Source organism: Aegilops tauschii, chromosome 5 (genome assembly GCF_002575655.3).
Source record: "Aegilops tauschii subsp. strangulata cultivar AL8/78 chromosome 5, Aet v6.0, whole genome shotgun sequence".
NCBI lineage: Eukaryota > Viridiplantae > Streptophyta > Magnoliopsida > Poales > Poaceae > Aegilops > Aegilops tauschii.
In genome coordinates this window covers 473,413,046-473,429,809 of record NC_053039.3, presented here as the reverse complement: position 1 = coordinate 473,429,809, position 16,764 = coordinate 473,413,046, and the positions used below count along the sequence as shown (strand labels likewise).

The 16,764-nt window shown below is 50.9% G+C and overlaps 2 protein-coding genes across 2 annotated transcripts; both read left to right on the top strand.

Moving 5' to 3' along the window:
• Window positions 1-6,323: 6,323 nt before the first annotated feature.
• LOC141023034 (serine/threonine-protein phosphatase 7 long form homolog) lies at window positions 6,324-8,243 on the top strand. Its single transcript, XM_073499336.1, has 6 exons — window positions 6,324-6,343; window positions 6,901-6,997; window positions 7,095-7,212; window positions 7,579-7,691; window positions 7,774-8,040; window positions 8,121-8,243. Exons 1-6 carry the CDS (start codon window positions 6,324-6,326, stop codon window positions 8,241-8,243), a joined length of 738 nt encoding a protein of 245 aa, XP_073355437.1.
• A 6,762-nt stretch (window positions 8,244-15,005) lies between these two features.
• LOC109782588 (uncharacterized) lies at window positions 15,006-16,202 on the top strand. The gene has a single exon (XM_020341206.4). The coding sequence runs from the start codon at window positions 15,260-15,262 to the stop codon at window positions 15,767-15,769; it is 510 nt and encodes a 169-aa protein (XP_020196795.1). The 5' UTR covers window positions 15,006-15,259; the 3' UTR covers window positions 15,770-16,202.
• Window positions 16,203-16,764: the final 562 nt, after the last annotated feature.

Genomic DNA, 16,764 nt, shown 5'->3' with positions numbered 1-16,764 from the left:
ATTTGATATGTTTTTATAGGGCGGTTGATGCCGATTGAATTGAAAATTTATTAACCCGATCAAAGTGTTAACCAATTCCAAATTGAATACCAAAATCGAAAGAACTCCTAAAGAATTTGTTGACCCAGTCAAAACTGGGTGACCCAATTCTAAATTGAAGACCTCAATTGACTAGGAGGCCTTAAAAATTAGGGATCATAGTGTAGTAATCGATTGGAAGAGCTCCAAAATTAGGAAGCATAGTGAATTAAAAGAATTGAATGACAGAGCTCGTTGAGAGAAATTGTTGACTTGGGTGACCCTATTCTAAACTAGAGACCTCAATTGACTGTGAAGTCTTAAAACTTAAGCAGCATAGCGTAGTTAATAGATGGACTGTTTAATTACGGTATGTAAGATGCTAATGTTGTGTTGGTATCCAATTATGCACATTTAGTAGTTTAAATATGTGTTTCAAATGAATCTGTGTGAAAATTTATGTTCAATTTCTTTAAAAGGATTATATTTTAGGGGATCTGTTAGCTGAGCAGAAGTTATTTCCATAAATAGAAGAGAAACTTACAATATTGGTTTAGGATTTGGGATCTGTCAGAGATGCCCTTAGGGCATGTACAATGGAGAGACAGCAGCAAGGTGCTGCCCCCGTACATCCACCTAGGCTTGGAGAGCTAGAGCCATTGCCCATACTGATTACTGTCCAACCCACATGCTGCCTCATACGTTCTTACTTGCGTCACTCTCTGCTATTTTCTTCCCAGCTTACCACACATTTTCCCTCTTTTTCTTCACTAGTAAACGTGCACGTGCGTCTAAAACTTTGATCAAGTGAGTTCACATATTCTAAATTTTAAATAATTCTTGGAAAAGAATATAAATAAAATGGATACAAAATAGATGTCACTCTAAATGTATTTTTTTTAAGTGAAACACCGTTGTGATCCAACAACCTAGTGAAGAATCAAGCGTCTGGCCATGGTCACTAAGCTTTTTGAACAAATTGATTTTCGAGATGAATTTACACATGATCAACATGCAAGGAAAAAAGTTAAAGTTATGCAACACTTGCTCAATTCTACCAATGACTATTCAATACTTCCATCAATTTCTCCTCTGTACAAGTATGGTATTTTCTAAAGTGGACATGGTATTTTGATTGGGAAGTATAGATTTAGCAATAGAAAATAAAATTGACTGATACGCATGTAGTCTTCACTTCTAGTGTAGCCACCGAAAACAAAATGCAAACTACTTTACAATGCAATTGCTCTGATAAGGATGCCTACTTCTTGAATCTTATTTTCTCGTACAAAAGCCAATTTTACATCTGCACAACAATATATAAAATTTGTCAGCACATGCAAAAGAGAGGCTAAACGGATTTTTATGCCATGAACTAACATTTTGTACTAACTGGGATCAACATAGGAAAACCTGTTGACACCTATACATTGGTACTATGGCAAAAATTAATAAAAATACTTGGCGCTAGGAAAATAAAAAAATTAATACAATGGAGAGCAATGGCACCATAGTGAGAGCGGGACAGACACCGCACACGAGGGCGGCCTCATGGGAGTACGTCTGGGCGGCCGAAACAGACGGGCGGCCAAGAGGGAGACATCGTGCCACCAGGCGCGGGGCAGCGGGGACTCTGCGTCGAGGCACCATGTCCTGCATATACGATATCGTGCATTACAAATAGCTAAAAAAAGGGTTTATCATGGTAAACATATACGGTCTGAAAACTTGGTTGTCTTCTTTTGATCCTTTTAGTAAGTCATAGTCCTCAAAGAGGTCATGAAAGAGAATGACATTACCTAGAGATTTACATTACAAAGGAAAAATGTTATCAGCCCACAACTTTTTTAACGAATGTAACATGAACATACATGGGGCAATATGATTATCTTCAATACTGAGTTGCCTTCATATTTCCATGTCCGGTCTCCCTCCCTCCCTCTGTCTCTCTCTAACCTGAAAATGCATCAAGTGTAGGTATAAATAAGGAATTTACAATAAACAGTGGCCCTGCAACACAACATCTGTTTTTTTAAATGTACTGGCATATACAAAGACAACGTCTGCCGCTGATTAACTGAGTTCAACCAAGGAGACCTTCCTCCATAGGTTCATATATTAAATTAAATGGCCTCTAGAGTTTGTAGGAATATTGTGCCCAGAGCTATAATATTGTTGACACACTTAAGTAGTGTCACGGAGTACATCTGACTGTATATGAATATATTAACCCCAGAGCCATACATAGATCTAACCCTCTGTGGTGCTTTTATAGGGATATAGTAAATGTATCAGGGATACTCAACGACTACCCGGTGTTTTCGATGGAACTCCGTGCATCATGGCATATGATCTCCGCGCATGCTGCCACACCGGCCACTAACTCCACGCGCTAAGCTAGCTAACTAACCTCATCCAGCTAACAACTCATGCATGCATGCAGCTCGTCGATGCCGCCGATTTTGAAGTTGCTGGACGTAGTCCCGCGGCCGGGGCGAGCGAGCCGCTAGGCGTGCGTGCGTAGCACCGATGGGAGCATACCCGGGGAGCAGGCAAGCCCCATCCCCGGCGGCGCACACGATGTGTTGCAGCGCGTACGTTGCGGCTGGCTTAACTGATCGCCCACAACTCCAGACGCCTCACGATCACACGCCTGGCCACAAACCGGCTTGACTCGGACTATTTGACTGAACCAACAAAGATATTGCACTGCTAATAATCTGTCTTTAGAATTGATCATCAACAAACCGAAGTGTTCAACTAACATTTCTCAGGTATAATGTTGGGAACAATACCTCATATCGACATTAAATAATTAAGAATGATTGAGGAAGCCAAAAGTCAAAAGAGGGGTTAAAATTTCTGAAAATTGTCCAAATCAATAATACAACTGAATTGTCAGATGGAACGAAAAACTAAATTGCATTGAACCACACTTGAATTTCCTGTAAATACAAGAAGGGGTAGGGAAAAGAGATTACTTACAAGGATTCATCTAGTATGACTGAGAGGTGAAAAGTTCCCGGTTATTATTCCATGGCTCACCATGAGCATCAATACATCACCGGCCAGGATATGAAATTGCAACCGCAAGCATCGGCCAACATCGACCTTGGTATATGTACGGATCTACCTGCCCGTCGTCCTCGCGGACACGGTTTGGATGAAGCAGATCTTTCCGTGATTCCGTCCTTGGCGGGGAGGAGGGGAGGCTGAAGCTGTCTTCGCCGGTCTTGCAGAGAATGGCCTGGGTAGGAGAGCCGGCTTCCACAGACACGCTCGGTCATGAAAACGGTTGTGTTTGCCTGCGTGTTCCGTTGAGTCGTGCCACCGATCAAGCAAGCCGGCGGCTTGCAGTTTTCATAGGTGCGTGTGCTCCTCAAGGAAAAATCCACCCAGCTGCATTGGTGTCTGCTTATTGTGTACGTGCGCGGCGGCTCCTGCTCAGTCGACAGCGCGGCGGCGCGTTGCGCGGCATGCTGCGGGCTGCACATCACGAGGCCGGGGTCGCGGCCACTCCTGCTCACTCGGCGGCGCGGCGGCGAGGTATGTTGCGGGCTGCAGGGCACGAGGCCGGGGGGTCGCGGCGGCTCCTGCTCCATGGGCGGCGCGGCGCCGGCAGGCAGGGAGCGTAGGGATGGTGTGTTAGCGTCAAGCTTGAGGGTGCATGATTACAGGGATGCGTTGCGTGACTATCGGAGGGTAATTCAGATCAGATCCTTTTTTCAGGCCTTGCGTGATTACATGCGATGCGGTTGCGCAAGCGGGGCTGAAATTTCCTCTCGGTGGAGTATGTTCAGCCAACCTAAATTACTAACTACACACGAGAGAAGGGATTAGATTTAGGTTGACTGTTAGATTAAATTAGTGGGCCTAATCAAACGGTTATAATGGGTTTGTGTACATTTTATGGGGTGTGCTTAAAAAAGATCATGTTTGATTGTTTATTAGTATAAATAGTAGAGATTTTACTATCTTTCTTCATTGAAGCAGCAGCCTCCTTTGCAAGCAGCACCTGCCACCTTCAAGCTAACGGTTTGCTGCCACCGTGGAGTCCGAACCTAGCTGTCCCATGAGGCAGCGGGGCTGGGGCTACGCGATGGCCATGCCGTTAGAGCATCTCCAGCCGTTGGCCCCTTAGGGGGCGCCTAAAATCGCCGCCTGGGGTGAGCCGGTGTAAAAAATCGGCCTGGGGACGAGTTGGTCCCAGCCGCCCGCCACAGGGCCGTCCAAGGCGCATTCAAAAAAGGCAAAAATATAGCAAATTTCGGCGAAGTTCGGCATATATTACATAATAGTCGCGGATTTTTATTACATAACATATCTAATTAAAAAAAACTGGCTAAACGCGGAGTAGTCACCGTCGTCGCCGCCATCCTCGCCGCCGTTGTCGTCGTCGGGCTTCTCCTCCTTGACGTGGCCGTCTCTGGTGGACCCCTGACCGGCGTCGCCAACGCGGACTGGTGGCGGCGGCGCGTCGTCGTTGTCGCTATCCTCGATGACGACGACTCCTCCTTCGTCGCGGCCCCTGCGGCGCTGCGCGAATCGTCGCAGGGCGGCGCACTGGCGCTCCCTCGCCATTTTCAGGGAGTCCGCGCGCGCCCATTCCAGGGCCGCGTCGACGTCGCCACCGTGCTCCGTCTTCACCGCGGGGAGGCCCGGCTCCGTCTTGGGCTTGACGAAGCGCGGAGGAGCCACGAGGAGGCGCGCCGGCCGCCCTCGTTGATGACGATGTCGGCGCTGCGAATGCGCCGGCCGAGCAGCGTCTCCGCCGCGGGCTCGGCCTTGACGCCGAGCAGCGCTGGAGAGCCGGAGGAGTGCGAAGAAGAACGTGATGAGGAGGAAGAAGAGGAGGCGTCGAACCTCCTGGGCAACCATTGCCCGTCGCATCGGCGGTGAGCCGTGGCCGTGGCGGCCGCCCTCGCCGGGGGGTATGCCAACGGCGGGTCGTTGCCGCCCTCGAGGTACGTCAGAACGCCCTCGAGGGTGCGGCCGGGGACACCCCACCACAGCTGGCGTCCCTCGCTGTTCTTCAGGCCGGCCACCACCGGCGCGCCGTTGGTGGACGCCATCCTCTGCTGCTGCCGGCGCTGGAAGTATGCCGTCCACGCTGCTTGGTTGTCGGCGGCGTACTCGGGGAGGGCGAGCTGGGCGTCGGTGAGGGAGGCGCGCACGACCTCGACCTCGTCGGCGAAGTAGGAGGGCTTCGCCACGGCGTCGGGCAACGGGGGAATGGGCACTCCCCCGTTGCTGAGTCTCCACCCCGTCGGCCCGGCGCGCATGTCCGGCGGCGCCGGGATGTTCGCCTGGAACAGGAGCCAAGACTCCTGTTCGCGGAGCGAGCGGCGGCCGAAGCCGTTGGCCGCCGCCTCATGTCCGGGGAAACGCTCGGCCATCGGGAAGGGAGGGAGAGGGAGGGCTCGACGGCGGTGCTCGGGAGAGGCAGGGCTCGGCGGCGGCTCTCGGGAGAGGTAGAGCTCGGCGGCTAGGGCTAGGGCTGGTGTGACCAGAGGCGAGGGAGGCCACTGGCTTATATAGCCGCGCCGCGCCCGTGTGTACGCGTGCGAGGGAGGGGAGGCGTCGGCGTGCCGCCAGTGAGGAATCAATGGTAAGGCTGACCGACGGCAGCCTTGCCATTGATTCCCCGCGGAAAACCGAGGCATTGGGGGAAGACGACGCGCGGTGTCGCTGACGCGGTGGGCCCGCGGCTCTTTCGCGCCAAAACCGCTCGCCCAGGCGCCCCCGAGCGTCCCCAGCGCGCCGGGTTCGGCCTGGGTCCGCCGGCGCTAATTTCGACCCAGGCCGGCGAAAATTGGGCTTCTGGGGGCGCGACTAAGCCGATTTTTCTGCGCCGGCGCGAAAAAATCGCTTGGGGAGGCAAAATTTCGTGTTTTGACCCTTTTGTTAAACAAAATCGAGATCTGACCCCAGTTTGAAAGTTTTTTGAGATTTGACCCTTTCCCCTACCGCCACGAGGCACGGCGGTAGGATCATATAGCCTACCGCCGAGACCTGCGGCGGTAGCAAACTTGTCCACGTCAGCAACGATAACGGCCTCCGTGCCCCCTTCGTCACACCCTACCGCCGCTCCACCCGGCGGTAGGATGTCTGAACCTACCGTCGGAGTCTCTGGCGGTAGGGTGTGGGCATATATAAACCGCGGGCCGGCCGGCCCCACCCCCTTCTCCCCCCACCCAGCCGCCCCCACCACGAAGAACAGAGCAGTTGCTCCAACTCTCCCTCTCTCATCCCCTCCACTCACTCCTCCGATCTTCTTCGTTTCTTGACGGATTTTGCGGATCGAGATGGCCCCAAAGAAAGAAAAGTAAGCTCTTTCAATCCCTCCAATAAGTTTTAATCAAATACCTTTCGATTCGACGCATTATTCGATTCAAATCACTCCTATTTGAAAAAAATTAACCCTAGGATTGATTTAGGTTGATTCTAGATGTTATATTGTGTTAGATATGAACTATATTGAATAGTTGGTATGGTTGTGTTAAGATGAACCCTAGTTCATAATTGATTTGAATGTTTTTTTTATATGATGGATGATGCATGTTCCTATGCTATGATGCAAGTATTGGATGTAGTGTATGATGAATATTGGAGATGAATATTTGATATATTTGTTATATGTAGTGTATGAATCCTTAAGATGAACCTAGTTCATCTTTTTTGTTTGTTAACAAAAAATGAGATTATGCATGTTGGATGTTGTTGGAGAAATATGTGTTATGATGCATTTGAACCATGGTGATTGAACTCATAGGTTCTGTTGGATGTGATTAATTTTTGTTATGCATCGATATGTTTCGTGGTTAATGTTGAACCCTAGTTCATGTTGAAAAATCTTTTGATATGCTTATGCAATTTTTTTAGGAGGCCACCTCTTGCGGACAACATCGGCACGAAGTACACAATGCTTGACCCCAGGTTCGACAAGCGTCACCGTGCCCGTTTCATTGAGAATGGAGTGGTAATTACCATTTTAAACCAAATCTTTCGAATTGATGAAAACAAGTTGCTAACTATTATGTCCATGCTAATTATGCTTTGGTTATTGATTTTCACAGATGCTGCCGCCACTGCGGATGAGGGCTCACAAGACGACGGTTAAGATGGAGTACGACGATCGATACGCATCGTTCTTCAGGAGAGCCCGACTATTGGGTTTCGTCATGCAGTTCAAGCGTAAGCCGCCGACACTCGTTCACTCAGCTCTCACGGCTTTGATCGACCGGTGCGGCCAGAGACGCACAGCTTTCATCTTCCATGTGGGGAGATGACCGTGACCCTCGAGGATTGGGCGCTGATTACGGCACTACCGCTCGAGGGTCGTGCTCTCACAGGAAGAGTGGAGAGGGCGAACTGGCACGAGAGGGTTGTCAGCCTCATCAGCGACTGCCCCCCCCCCCCCCCCCGCTAAGAGCAACCGGACTTCCGGCATACCGCTGTCATGGCTCCTCGAGCACCGGAACAAGTGCCCGGAAGATGCCAAGCCCTGGGTGGTGGAGCAGTACGCCAGGGCCTACCTGTGGTACATTCTCATGGATGTAGTGTTTCTGGACTGCTCCGAGAACTCTGCCCTATGGATGTATCTCGACTTCCTAAAGGACTGGGATGCGGGGTACAGCTCGGGGGCCGCCAGACTCGCCTACCTATACCGTTCGGTAAGTGAATATCACTTTCTTTCAAATATCAGACGTGTGCTGCTTTACATTTTGACATCTTATCATCTGACATGGTTTGTAGCTTGACGACGCGACCCAGAGAGCGAAAGTCACGTCCGGTATGTGTGGATGTGTATGGGGCCTCTCCATTTGGATGTGGGAGCAAATCCCGGTGGGCCGTCCGGAGAAGCTGCGCTCGCGTGCATGGACGGACTATGGCCAAGATGGCGAAGATGATCGGAACCCGACTGTCGCATACGCTTGGGATGTGGTGCGTGTCTACACGGGCGAATCGAAGGCCTTGTACAAGGTCTTCAGCAACGAGCTTGATGCTCTCACGCCTTTCCAGGTATAAGAACTACATTTTCACTTGATCTTACCATTGTTTCGATAACACTTTCACTTGAGCCTAACATTGTTTGGTTATAGGTTACTTGGCGGCCATATAGTGATGATCGAGAGTGGGGGTTCGAGCTGAACAGCATGTGCAAGCAAGACCGACTTCTCTTCCGGTGCATCGTGCCCATGATTTGTGTCTATGCCGTGGAGTAGCACTTGCCACAGCGTGTTGCCGCACAATTTGGTAAGGCGCAACACACACCACCAGCCGGCCACGATACCGGTGGCTACGACCTACACCTGTGAGTACCACAAGCCGTCCTCATCGATTCTAAGTTCTTGTTTTGATGCTTTACATTCATAAAAGAAGGGTGTTTTACATTCTTTCTTATGCATTGCAGGATGAGCAGGCAGAAGATTCAATCAATCACGGATTGGGAAGCCGAACATGCGAGATACGTGGGAATGGAACGAGTGGAAAGGACGCAAAGACATGGAGAGGAGAGTGATTGACTGGGACGAGTACGAGGATCACATGTTGTGGTACGATGATGGCATCAAGCATCGTCTGCGTCTGAGGCCCCAGTGGACGACAGCAGATTCCGAAGACCTGTTCGATGACGCCTCAGAGAATGAAGCCTACAACAAGAGCATCAGACAACTTCAAGGTGGGTTTAGGGAGTACGGACCCCTCATGAACAGAGTGGTATGTTGTTTTTACCTCTTTTGAACCGACGGTTGGATGAAATCAGCTTTTCGTGCTATTGACTCATTTTATTACTTTGCAGTCTTCGGAGCTGAACAAAAGCATTTTTCATGCCTCTGATGCGCTTAGTGTTGTCCCTGGGACTCAAGCTAGTGAGAACAAGTTGAGGGAAACAGTGAAGGTAATACGGAGTTCATTTTCGTTATCATTGGACATTCGAGAAGTTCATATTGTTTCGTTATCATTGCAGAAATACGTCAACAAAGCACGCCGGCTTGTGGGCCTGCTTGGGTGCGCTACAAACACCGAGGATGTTTTTCCTCCTGCACCGATGCGTAGCCTCGCTTCATCGAGCCATGCAGCCTCGTCGTCTAGGGCAGTTCAAGATGACGAGGAGGAGAGCGACGACGATCATGATGCAGAGGAAGATGAAGAAGAGGGCGCAGAAGAAGAACATGGTGAGGAAGAGGAAGAGGACGATGAGGAGGAGGAGGAGTACGATGATGACGATGGACCTCCAACAACTCAGCCAACCCAGCGTGAGAAGAGGAATGTGCCGAAGAAGGATTGGAAGAGTCCATCCCCGTTTCAGAAACCACGTCCTACGGCCCGCAAGAAGACGGCGGCCGAGAAGCGATCCAAGGATAACGAGGACCGAAAGTCGAAGAGGGGAAGGAAGGACTGAAGTTGTTGTCGTGTCGTTGAACTAAAAACTTGCATATTTGCTTCGTGAACCATATGAATTTGCTCGTGAAACTGTTTTGTTAATTTGCTATGTATAACTTATTTGCTATGTATCGAACCTACCTTATTTATAGATTTGCTATGTATTGAACCTACCTTATTTATAGATTTGTGGTGCGTGCATCATATATCATACGTTGTGTGCTTCATATGTCATACATATGCTGTTTAAATGTTGTCTGCGAAAAATTAAAGACAAAAGAAGTTAGAAGGTGCAAAAAATGCACACTGGGCCACCCTACCGCCACACACAAAGGCGGTAGGTCTGTACATCCTACCGCCATCAGACCCGGCGGTAGGGTGCCTCCCCCCCCCACGCCTCCCTTCTGTGACCAAAAAAATGAGCAGAGCAGCGGTAGGGTTGCACACCCTACCGCTGCGCTGCTCGTTTTTTTGGTCACTGAAGGGGGGCGTGGGGGAGGCACCCTACCGCCGGGTCTGATGGCGGTAGGTTGTGGTCTCCTACCGCCGCGCCCTATGGCGATAGGGTTTGGGCATTTATAAACCCAACCGCCCGCCCACCCCACTCCAACCCCTAATCCCCACCCACCCAGCCGCCTTCTTCTTCCTCTCGCCCATTTTCTCATCTCCTCCACTTCCCCACTCCGATCTTCTTCGTTGATTCACGGATTTTGTGGATCGAGATGGCTACGGAAAGAGGAAGGTAAGCTCCTCCAATCCCCCAACTAGTTTGAGTCAATCAATCCGCTTTCTTATAGCCATATGAAGAACTCTCTCTAGTTGATATGATGAACCCTAGAACCTAGATGATTGCAATGTGATGAACCTAGTTGATGAACCCTAGGTTTAGTCTTTCTTATAGCCATACGAGGAACCCTCTCTAGTTGATATGATGAACCCTAGAACCTAGAGGAACCCTAGAACCTAGATGAACCCTAGGTTTAGTCTTTCTTATAGCCATATGAGGAACCCTCTCTAGGTTATATGATGAACCCTAGAACCTAGATGAACCCTAGAACCTAGATGAACCGTAGGTTTAGTCTTTCTTATAGCCATATGTGATGATTTATTGTGTGAATATTGTAGATATTTGTTTTGCTATATATCTCCATTGATTTAGGTGGAATCTACCTATATCTGATGAATGCTTGCATTAGAACAAATATTGATGTTTAATTAACTTTATCCAATCAATGCTTATATAAGGAAAATGGCGCCACCACCACCACTTGATGAGGATGATGACTATGAAGACCCACTTGAGGAAGCCATCTGTGCTCAAAGAGTGAGGCTGAGCGATCAGGAGGTGTGCAACCTATGGGACAACTTTCTGCCACGTGCTGACTTGGTCGGGGTGCCATTCGTGACCCGTCTGACAAGTACCATGATCGATCGACATGTCATGGTATGTTATTAGTGTAGAATCCAAGGAACTGTTAATAGTTTAGATAATCCATACTTATTAATCGATATGTTTTTCTTATTCAGAAATTGCCAAAGAGCCTATCTGAGAGTTGTGGCATCGAGGCTGATGAAGAAGGCTATGCTGGAATACGCCTTACCGCAAGGGGCCCCGTCACTACTTGTGCGTACGGCGTGGACACGGACGGTCGCACACACTTAAGCTCGGTTGGGTGGAAGAGCTTCCTTGTTGACAAGAATCTTCATGTTGGACAGGCCATCCTAATTACTATCAGGAACACCAACCGTCAAGGCTTGAAGATGATGATCTTCATCGATATCATCTAAACTATATCGTGTGGTTGCTGATGATCGTCATGTTTGATTGCTACCTATGAATGAAACCTTTTATGTGGTCGATGACCGTTGAACTTGTTAAACTTCTTATGTTGGCTTCGTGAAACTATTTGAATGTGATCAAACTATGTTATTTGGTACTTGTTTCTTAGTCCGTAATGGCAAAACTAATTGGATGTGATCAAACTTCTTATATCTATGAAATTGTGCTTATTGTTTCTTATGTCTATGGCAAAAAAAATTGAAGACAAAACCAAAGCAGTTAACTTCATGCCACTATGATAACCTACCGCCAGGGCTCTCGGCGGTAGGTTTGTGCTGACTACCGCCGTGGCCTATGGCGGTAGGTCCGTAAGCAGCCGTTAACGGCTTAACGGTCGTCAGCCACACCTACCGCCAGAACCTGCGGCGGTAGACTGTGCAACCCTACCGCTTGAAGGTCTGGCGGTAGCAAAAGGGTCAGATCTCGATTTTGTTGACAAAAGGGTCAAAACACGAATTTTTGGCGGCTGGGGAGGCCTTTCTGCTGGAGATGCTCTTAGTGTCCTCGCAAAAACAAAAAGAGATGCCCTTAGTGACGCTAAAGTTGAGCTGGAAACAACTCGACGAGGCCAGGCCAGGCCATGCAAAACTGTACAAGAGGTAAGATCAGATAGAACAATGTGTCACATATTACCTCTCAAATCAAAAGTCTATCGCATATGGAACCATGATCCATATGCCGATATGCGATCTACTACTAGACGTCAAGACTTTTCCTCTAACATGACGATGGATTGGATGGCCACGGATGCTCACCGGTCCAAGTTGCGGAGCTGAACACGGCATGAATGGTGCTACTTGCCCAAAGAGATGGACCTGAGCCGAAACGGTTTGGGAAGTACAGTGGCAAACTATGGTGTCCCGGTTTGAGATTTCAACATCTTCCTCGACAAACTGTCGACACGGGATTGCGAACGGGCAGTGCAACTAGCAGGGTAGCCATCTGCAGCATTGCGGGCTCGTGGAGCTGCGCCCCACGGCCACAGCAACAACGACCCGAGAGATCCACGGACAAAGAAAGAGGAAAAATAACCACCAATCTACATTCCAGAGTCTCATCAATCATCATCGTTAACCACAGTGCAACGAAAACGATTCGACATGACAGCGTGAGATAAGATGAGAATAGCCAGTCCGATCGATCTTTGTTAAATCCCGCACATCACCTGCACGCCTCGCCGTGAGAGCCAACCGTTTCCATCGTCCGCATTATTTCTTTCGTTGTTCTTCGTCCTCCTCGCGCTCGATACCTGACAGACAGCGACATGTTTCATTTCATATATCAAAATCAGCAAGGCAGCCAGCCAGCCATGAGCCATTGGCAAGCGTCGGTACGTACCCTCCCCTGATGATTCTCGTCGCGGAGGCAAGTTGGATCCGCCACATGACCGAGAATTCGGGTGTCCCTCCGGTGTCGGCACCACGGCACGGCGGAGAGAACAGGCGAGCTGGCCGTAGATTCGGCGTGATCAGCCGTCGTCCAACAGGGGGAACCTTTTCTCCCCCGCGCGTCTACGCTTCTCCGGTCGCATACACTGCATGATGGGTCTGATTAGGATTTTTAAATAAAAAACATAGATGTCGCCGTTGTGTTGGAGCGACAGCACTAAGATAATCCAAGCCGTTTGACTGCAAGCCTGGCGCTGCAGCGCAGAGAAATGTGTTCGGTAGCTTGGTTCAGAGGACTGACGAGACGATAGCAGAGGTTAATTGGGTGGGAGCTGCGTTCGTTCGTTGCACGTGGAATCTTTTGCGTAGAAAATTCAGGGCTGTTAGTGTGCAATCCGGTACAGAGACTACATTTTCTTTTTTTGCTTGCACACACTAACTAACCCAGTGTCAGAACAGATAAAGAGAAGATACTGCACTGTAACAGACTGTCCAGTTTAAATACACTGTAACGGGTGAAGGACCGAAGAAGATGGTGATCGATGATGGTTCATGTACCGGGCACTGGTATGAGCTGTAGGACGCGATGTTTCATTCAAGAGATTCAGCTCACCAGTTCAACGGGCGCGTGCACGTAGCGTACGTACATAGGCGGGGCGGGTAGGGCCTAGACGCACGCCATCGGCTGGGCGGGCCGGGGCTCCGGGACTCCGGCTAGGTGCGTGCATCGCTCGGGGGCACGGATGATTGGGGAGTGTCGGAGGATCGGAGGAGGAAATGCTGCGCCATCCGCACGCACGGACGGACGCAACAAATCAAACTGTGCGCTGTGCGCAGTGCCAATGATAGCCAGAGCATGGGCTCGCCTGGTGGCATCTTCTCTCTTCTCTAGTTGTACGTACGTCTAGTCTAGCATGGACAATGTAGCATGTTTTCGAGAGTTTTGGCGCTCTTTTTTCTCGATCTCGATCTGATCGGCCTGTTTCCTTCTGGCTGGCTCCGGAGTCCGGAGTCCACGCATGGTGTATGGACGATGGTTTATGGGGCATGGCAGGACTGGGCGCCCAGCTAAGCTTGCTGCACTGTACATGCAGGCCATGAAAGCGTGGGAGCGAGATCTTAGAGCGATTGCAGGGCGGGGCCGGGACTGACTATGTATATATGCATGTAGCTGTACAAATCTGACATTGTACAGGCAGGAGGACGCTCTTGATCTGTAGAGCAATACAAACATGGGTGAAGTGTGCGTACGAATGGCTGCAAGGAATCCTATGCCTAAGTTTAGAAATATTTGACCATAATAACTGATGCTGGAAAAAGAAAAAGGAAAACGATTTGCAGATCGATCATTCCTCTCTTTCCTTTTTTTCTTGCGGGAACGGTTTACCTCTTTCCATTCGAAGGACGTGATATATATAGAGAGAGGGAGATTCTAGTACTTTAATTCCACCCTCGGTTGTAAAAGTATGGATCCGGCTTGCCTGCTCCCTCCCATGCTCCCATCGTCCTAAAAGTATATAGTGTGTAGATTTTGTAGTAAACCCTAAACTTCATTTAATTTCACTGTCAAGAATATAAAAATATACTATTAATTTTATCACATAAATATAAAATCGTGATTTTTTAGGGCTTCATCTCGTGATATTTATTTGACATTGCATATAGTACATACTCGTAGTATTTTTCAATTAATTTGTTTAAATCTTTTGAATATGCGACGTTTCTTAGCTATTCCTGCATTGGCGCCTCATGATAGGCGTGATGTTGGTACTTTGCGCAGGAGATCCAGGAAATCCCTATCCAACATGGCGGAGAAAATGGCGCGAAGTTGCCAACGTTGTCCGCCGATTCTGTGATCCTGCATGCAAGCGGCCCCTCCCCCACTGCAACCCTCAATCATCATCTCCTTTTCCCCGTTCCGTTCTTCTTCCTCGCCGTTTCCTCGGCTTCCAAAAGCTCTAATCTAATAATCCTAGATCAAAAAACTAAACACCTTGTGTTTGGCCAATGATGCCCAGCACACATGATCGAATGATTTCGCCGGCAAAAATGAAGCATCCCAGGACATCATGTAGTAGTAGCGCTTCAGCTCATGCTCATGCAGTGATCCCACTCACTCGCTGAAGCCTTCAGCTCGTGGGAGCAGCACTCTGCTCCTGTGCGCGCGCGCCCTCTGTTTCCCACGCACACAGTCAGCCACACAGGGAGAAACGATTTCGCCGTGGGGAAGGACGCATGGACACGTCAGAAGCCACTGAACCGTGGGCCGCCGCACTGGCAATGTGCCATGCATGCAGCACAGCTCCGCACAACGCGACGCTAGTAGTACGTTCCATAGCTTAGGTGGTGTACTCTACCGGACGGGACGTCCCCAGCTACACGTCCGCACAGTGCACGCATTTACGCGCGCGCCCCGCATGCAAGCTGTCCCCAACAACCTCCAGGTTGGCATCCTCCTCCTCCCCCGCGACACCACCCGACGACGCGAGCCGAGGCGTCGCCCCCCTATATATACGCTCACGGCTCACTCCTCCCCACACAACCACCGCCGTGCGCGCGCAGCTCGAGCTCCTCTCCTCACCTCGGATTAATAAGCTTCGGCGGCGATTTTTACTATAATATCTTCACCATGGGCGCGTGCAACTCGTGCGAGGCGACGGCCGTGGCGGCGGTCACGGGGGCCTCCGCGGTGGGCGAGGCCACGGCGGCAAGGGTCGTGCTCGCGGACGGCCAGCTGCAGCGGTTCCCCGGGGGCACCCGGGCGTCGCAGGCCATGAAGGCCGCGGCGGCGGCGGCTCCCGCGGGCGCGTGCTTCCTGTGCAGCGCCGACGGGCTCGAGCTCGGCGGCGCGGTGGCCGCGGTGGCGGGCGACGAGGAGCTGCAGCCCGGGCAGCTCTACTTCGTGCTGCCCGGCGCGATGCGGCGGCGGGCCCTGCAGGCGGAGGAGATGGCCGCGCTCGCGATCCGCGCCAGCGCCGCGCTGGCCGGCGACCACGACGGCCCGCTCGTGTTCCCCGACTCGGCCAGCGGCGCCCCCGCGGCGAGGAGCGGCGTGAAGGGTGGGTCCCGCCGGCGGTCGCGGAGGGCCCCCAGCCTGGGGCGCGACTTCGTGCCGGATCTAGGCGCCATTGCAGAGTAGTAGCCGCTGCCCTGGCCAGCTCGCCGTCCGGCGGGCAAGAAGAAATAACCCGAGTGTAGAGTTACGTGTAAACTAATCCACCGGAGGGAGATTTGGTTTGACTAATGCTAATCTAGTGTAGTTGGGGGGAGGCTAAACAATCTCTGCTTAGCTGTAGCTACGGCTGCACGTTCTGGTGCACACATGTACAAGAAAGACGCGTAGGCACATTGCATTGCGTATTATTTTGATCTGAAATCCATGGAAGGGCTGTCTGAAATCTGCACCGGACGCCAAGGTCTGTCGTGTATGGCCGACGGGTGGGTCCCACAGGGCCTACTGTCCTGCACCGTGCCTTGAGTGGGATACTCTTTGACGAAATGACGTGCCGAATGGCCGGATCCATGCTTAGCCATGCGCCCATCGTAATAAAGTCGTTGCTAAATGGAGTGTATTTTGCTGCGCGTTAATTCAGTTGCTTGCACACTTGCCCCTGGACCCTGGTATTTGTGGCGGTAGCTTGGGAGAGGAGAGGAGGAGAAGCGCGGCGAGGGAATGCGGGCTAAGCAAAGGCCATTTCGGTAGGAGGAAGACGACAAGGAGAGACCTTTTTCAGCTTTTCGGTCTAATCCTCTCGTGCGCGACATGGCCGGCTCCCGTCGCTCGCCTACAGCGCGCAGCACTGCTGCCGCCCGCGAGGCGCGAGCCACTGGGCGTGGATGGTGGCCGGGGCGGACCGGTCGCCGTCTCGTGACCGTGCGCTCGCCGGCGCAACTTGGCAAAGCAAGATATTCCACGAGCTGACAGCGGCGGCCGAGGACGATTCCCGGGGCCGGGCTTATTATCTCGCCATGCACACGGTGACTGATCGATGTGCCCGGCGAACAAATCAAATTCGTTCCGGCCCGTCCCGGGGTCCGGATAAGCAGGCGCAGTAGCAGAAAGAAGGCCGTACTTGTTTGAGACCTCGTCGGGTCCAGATCTAATGCTATGCTATCTGAGACTCTGAGTAGAGA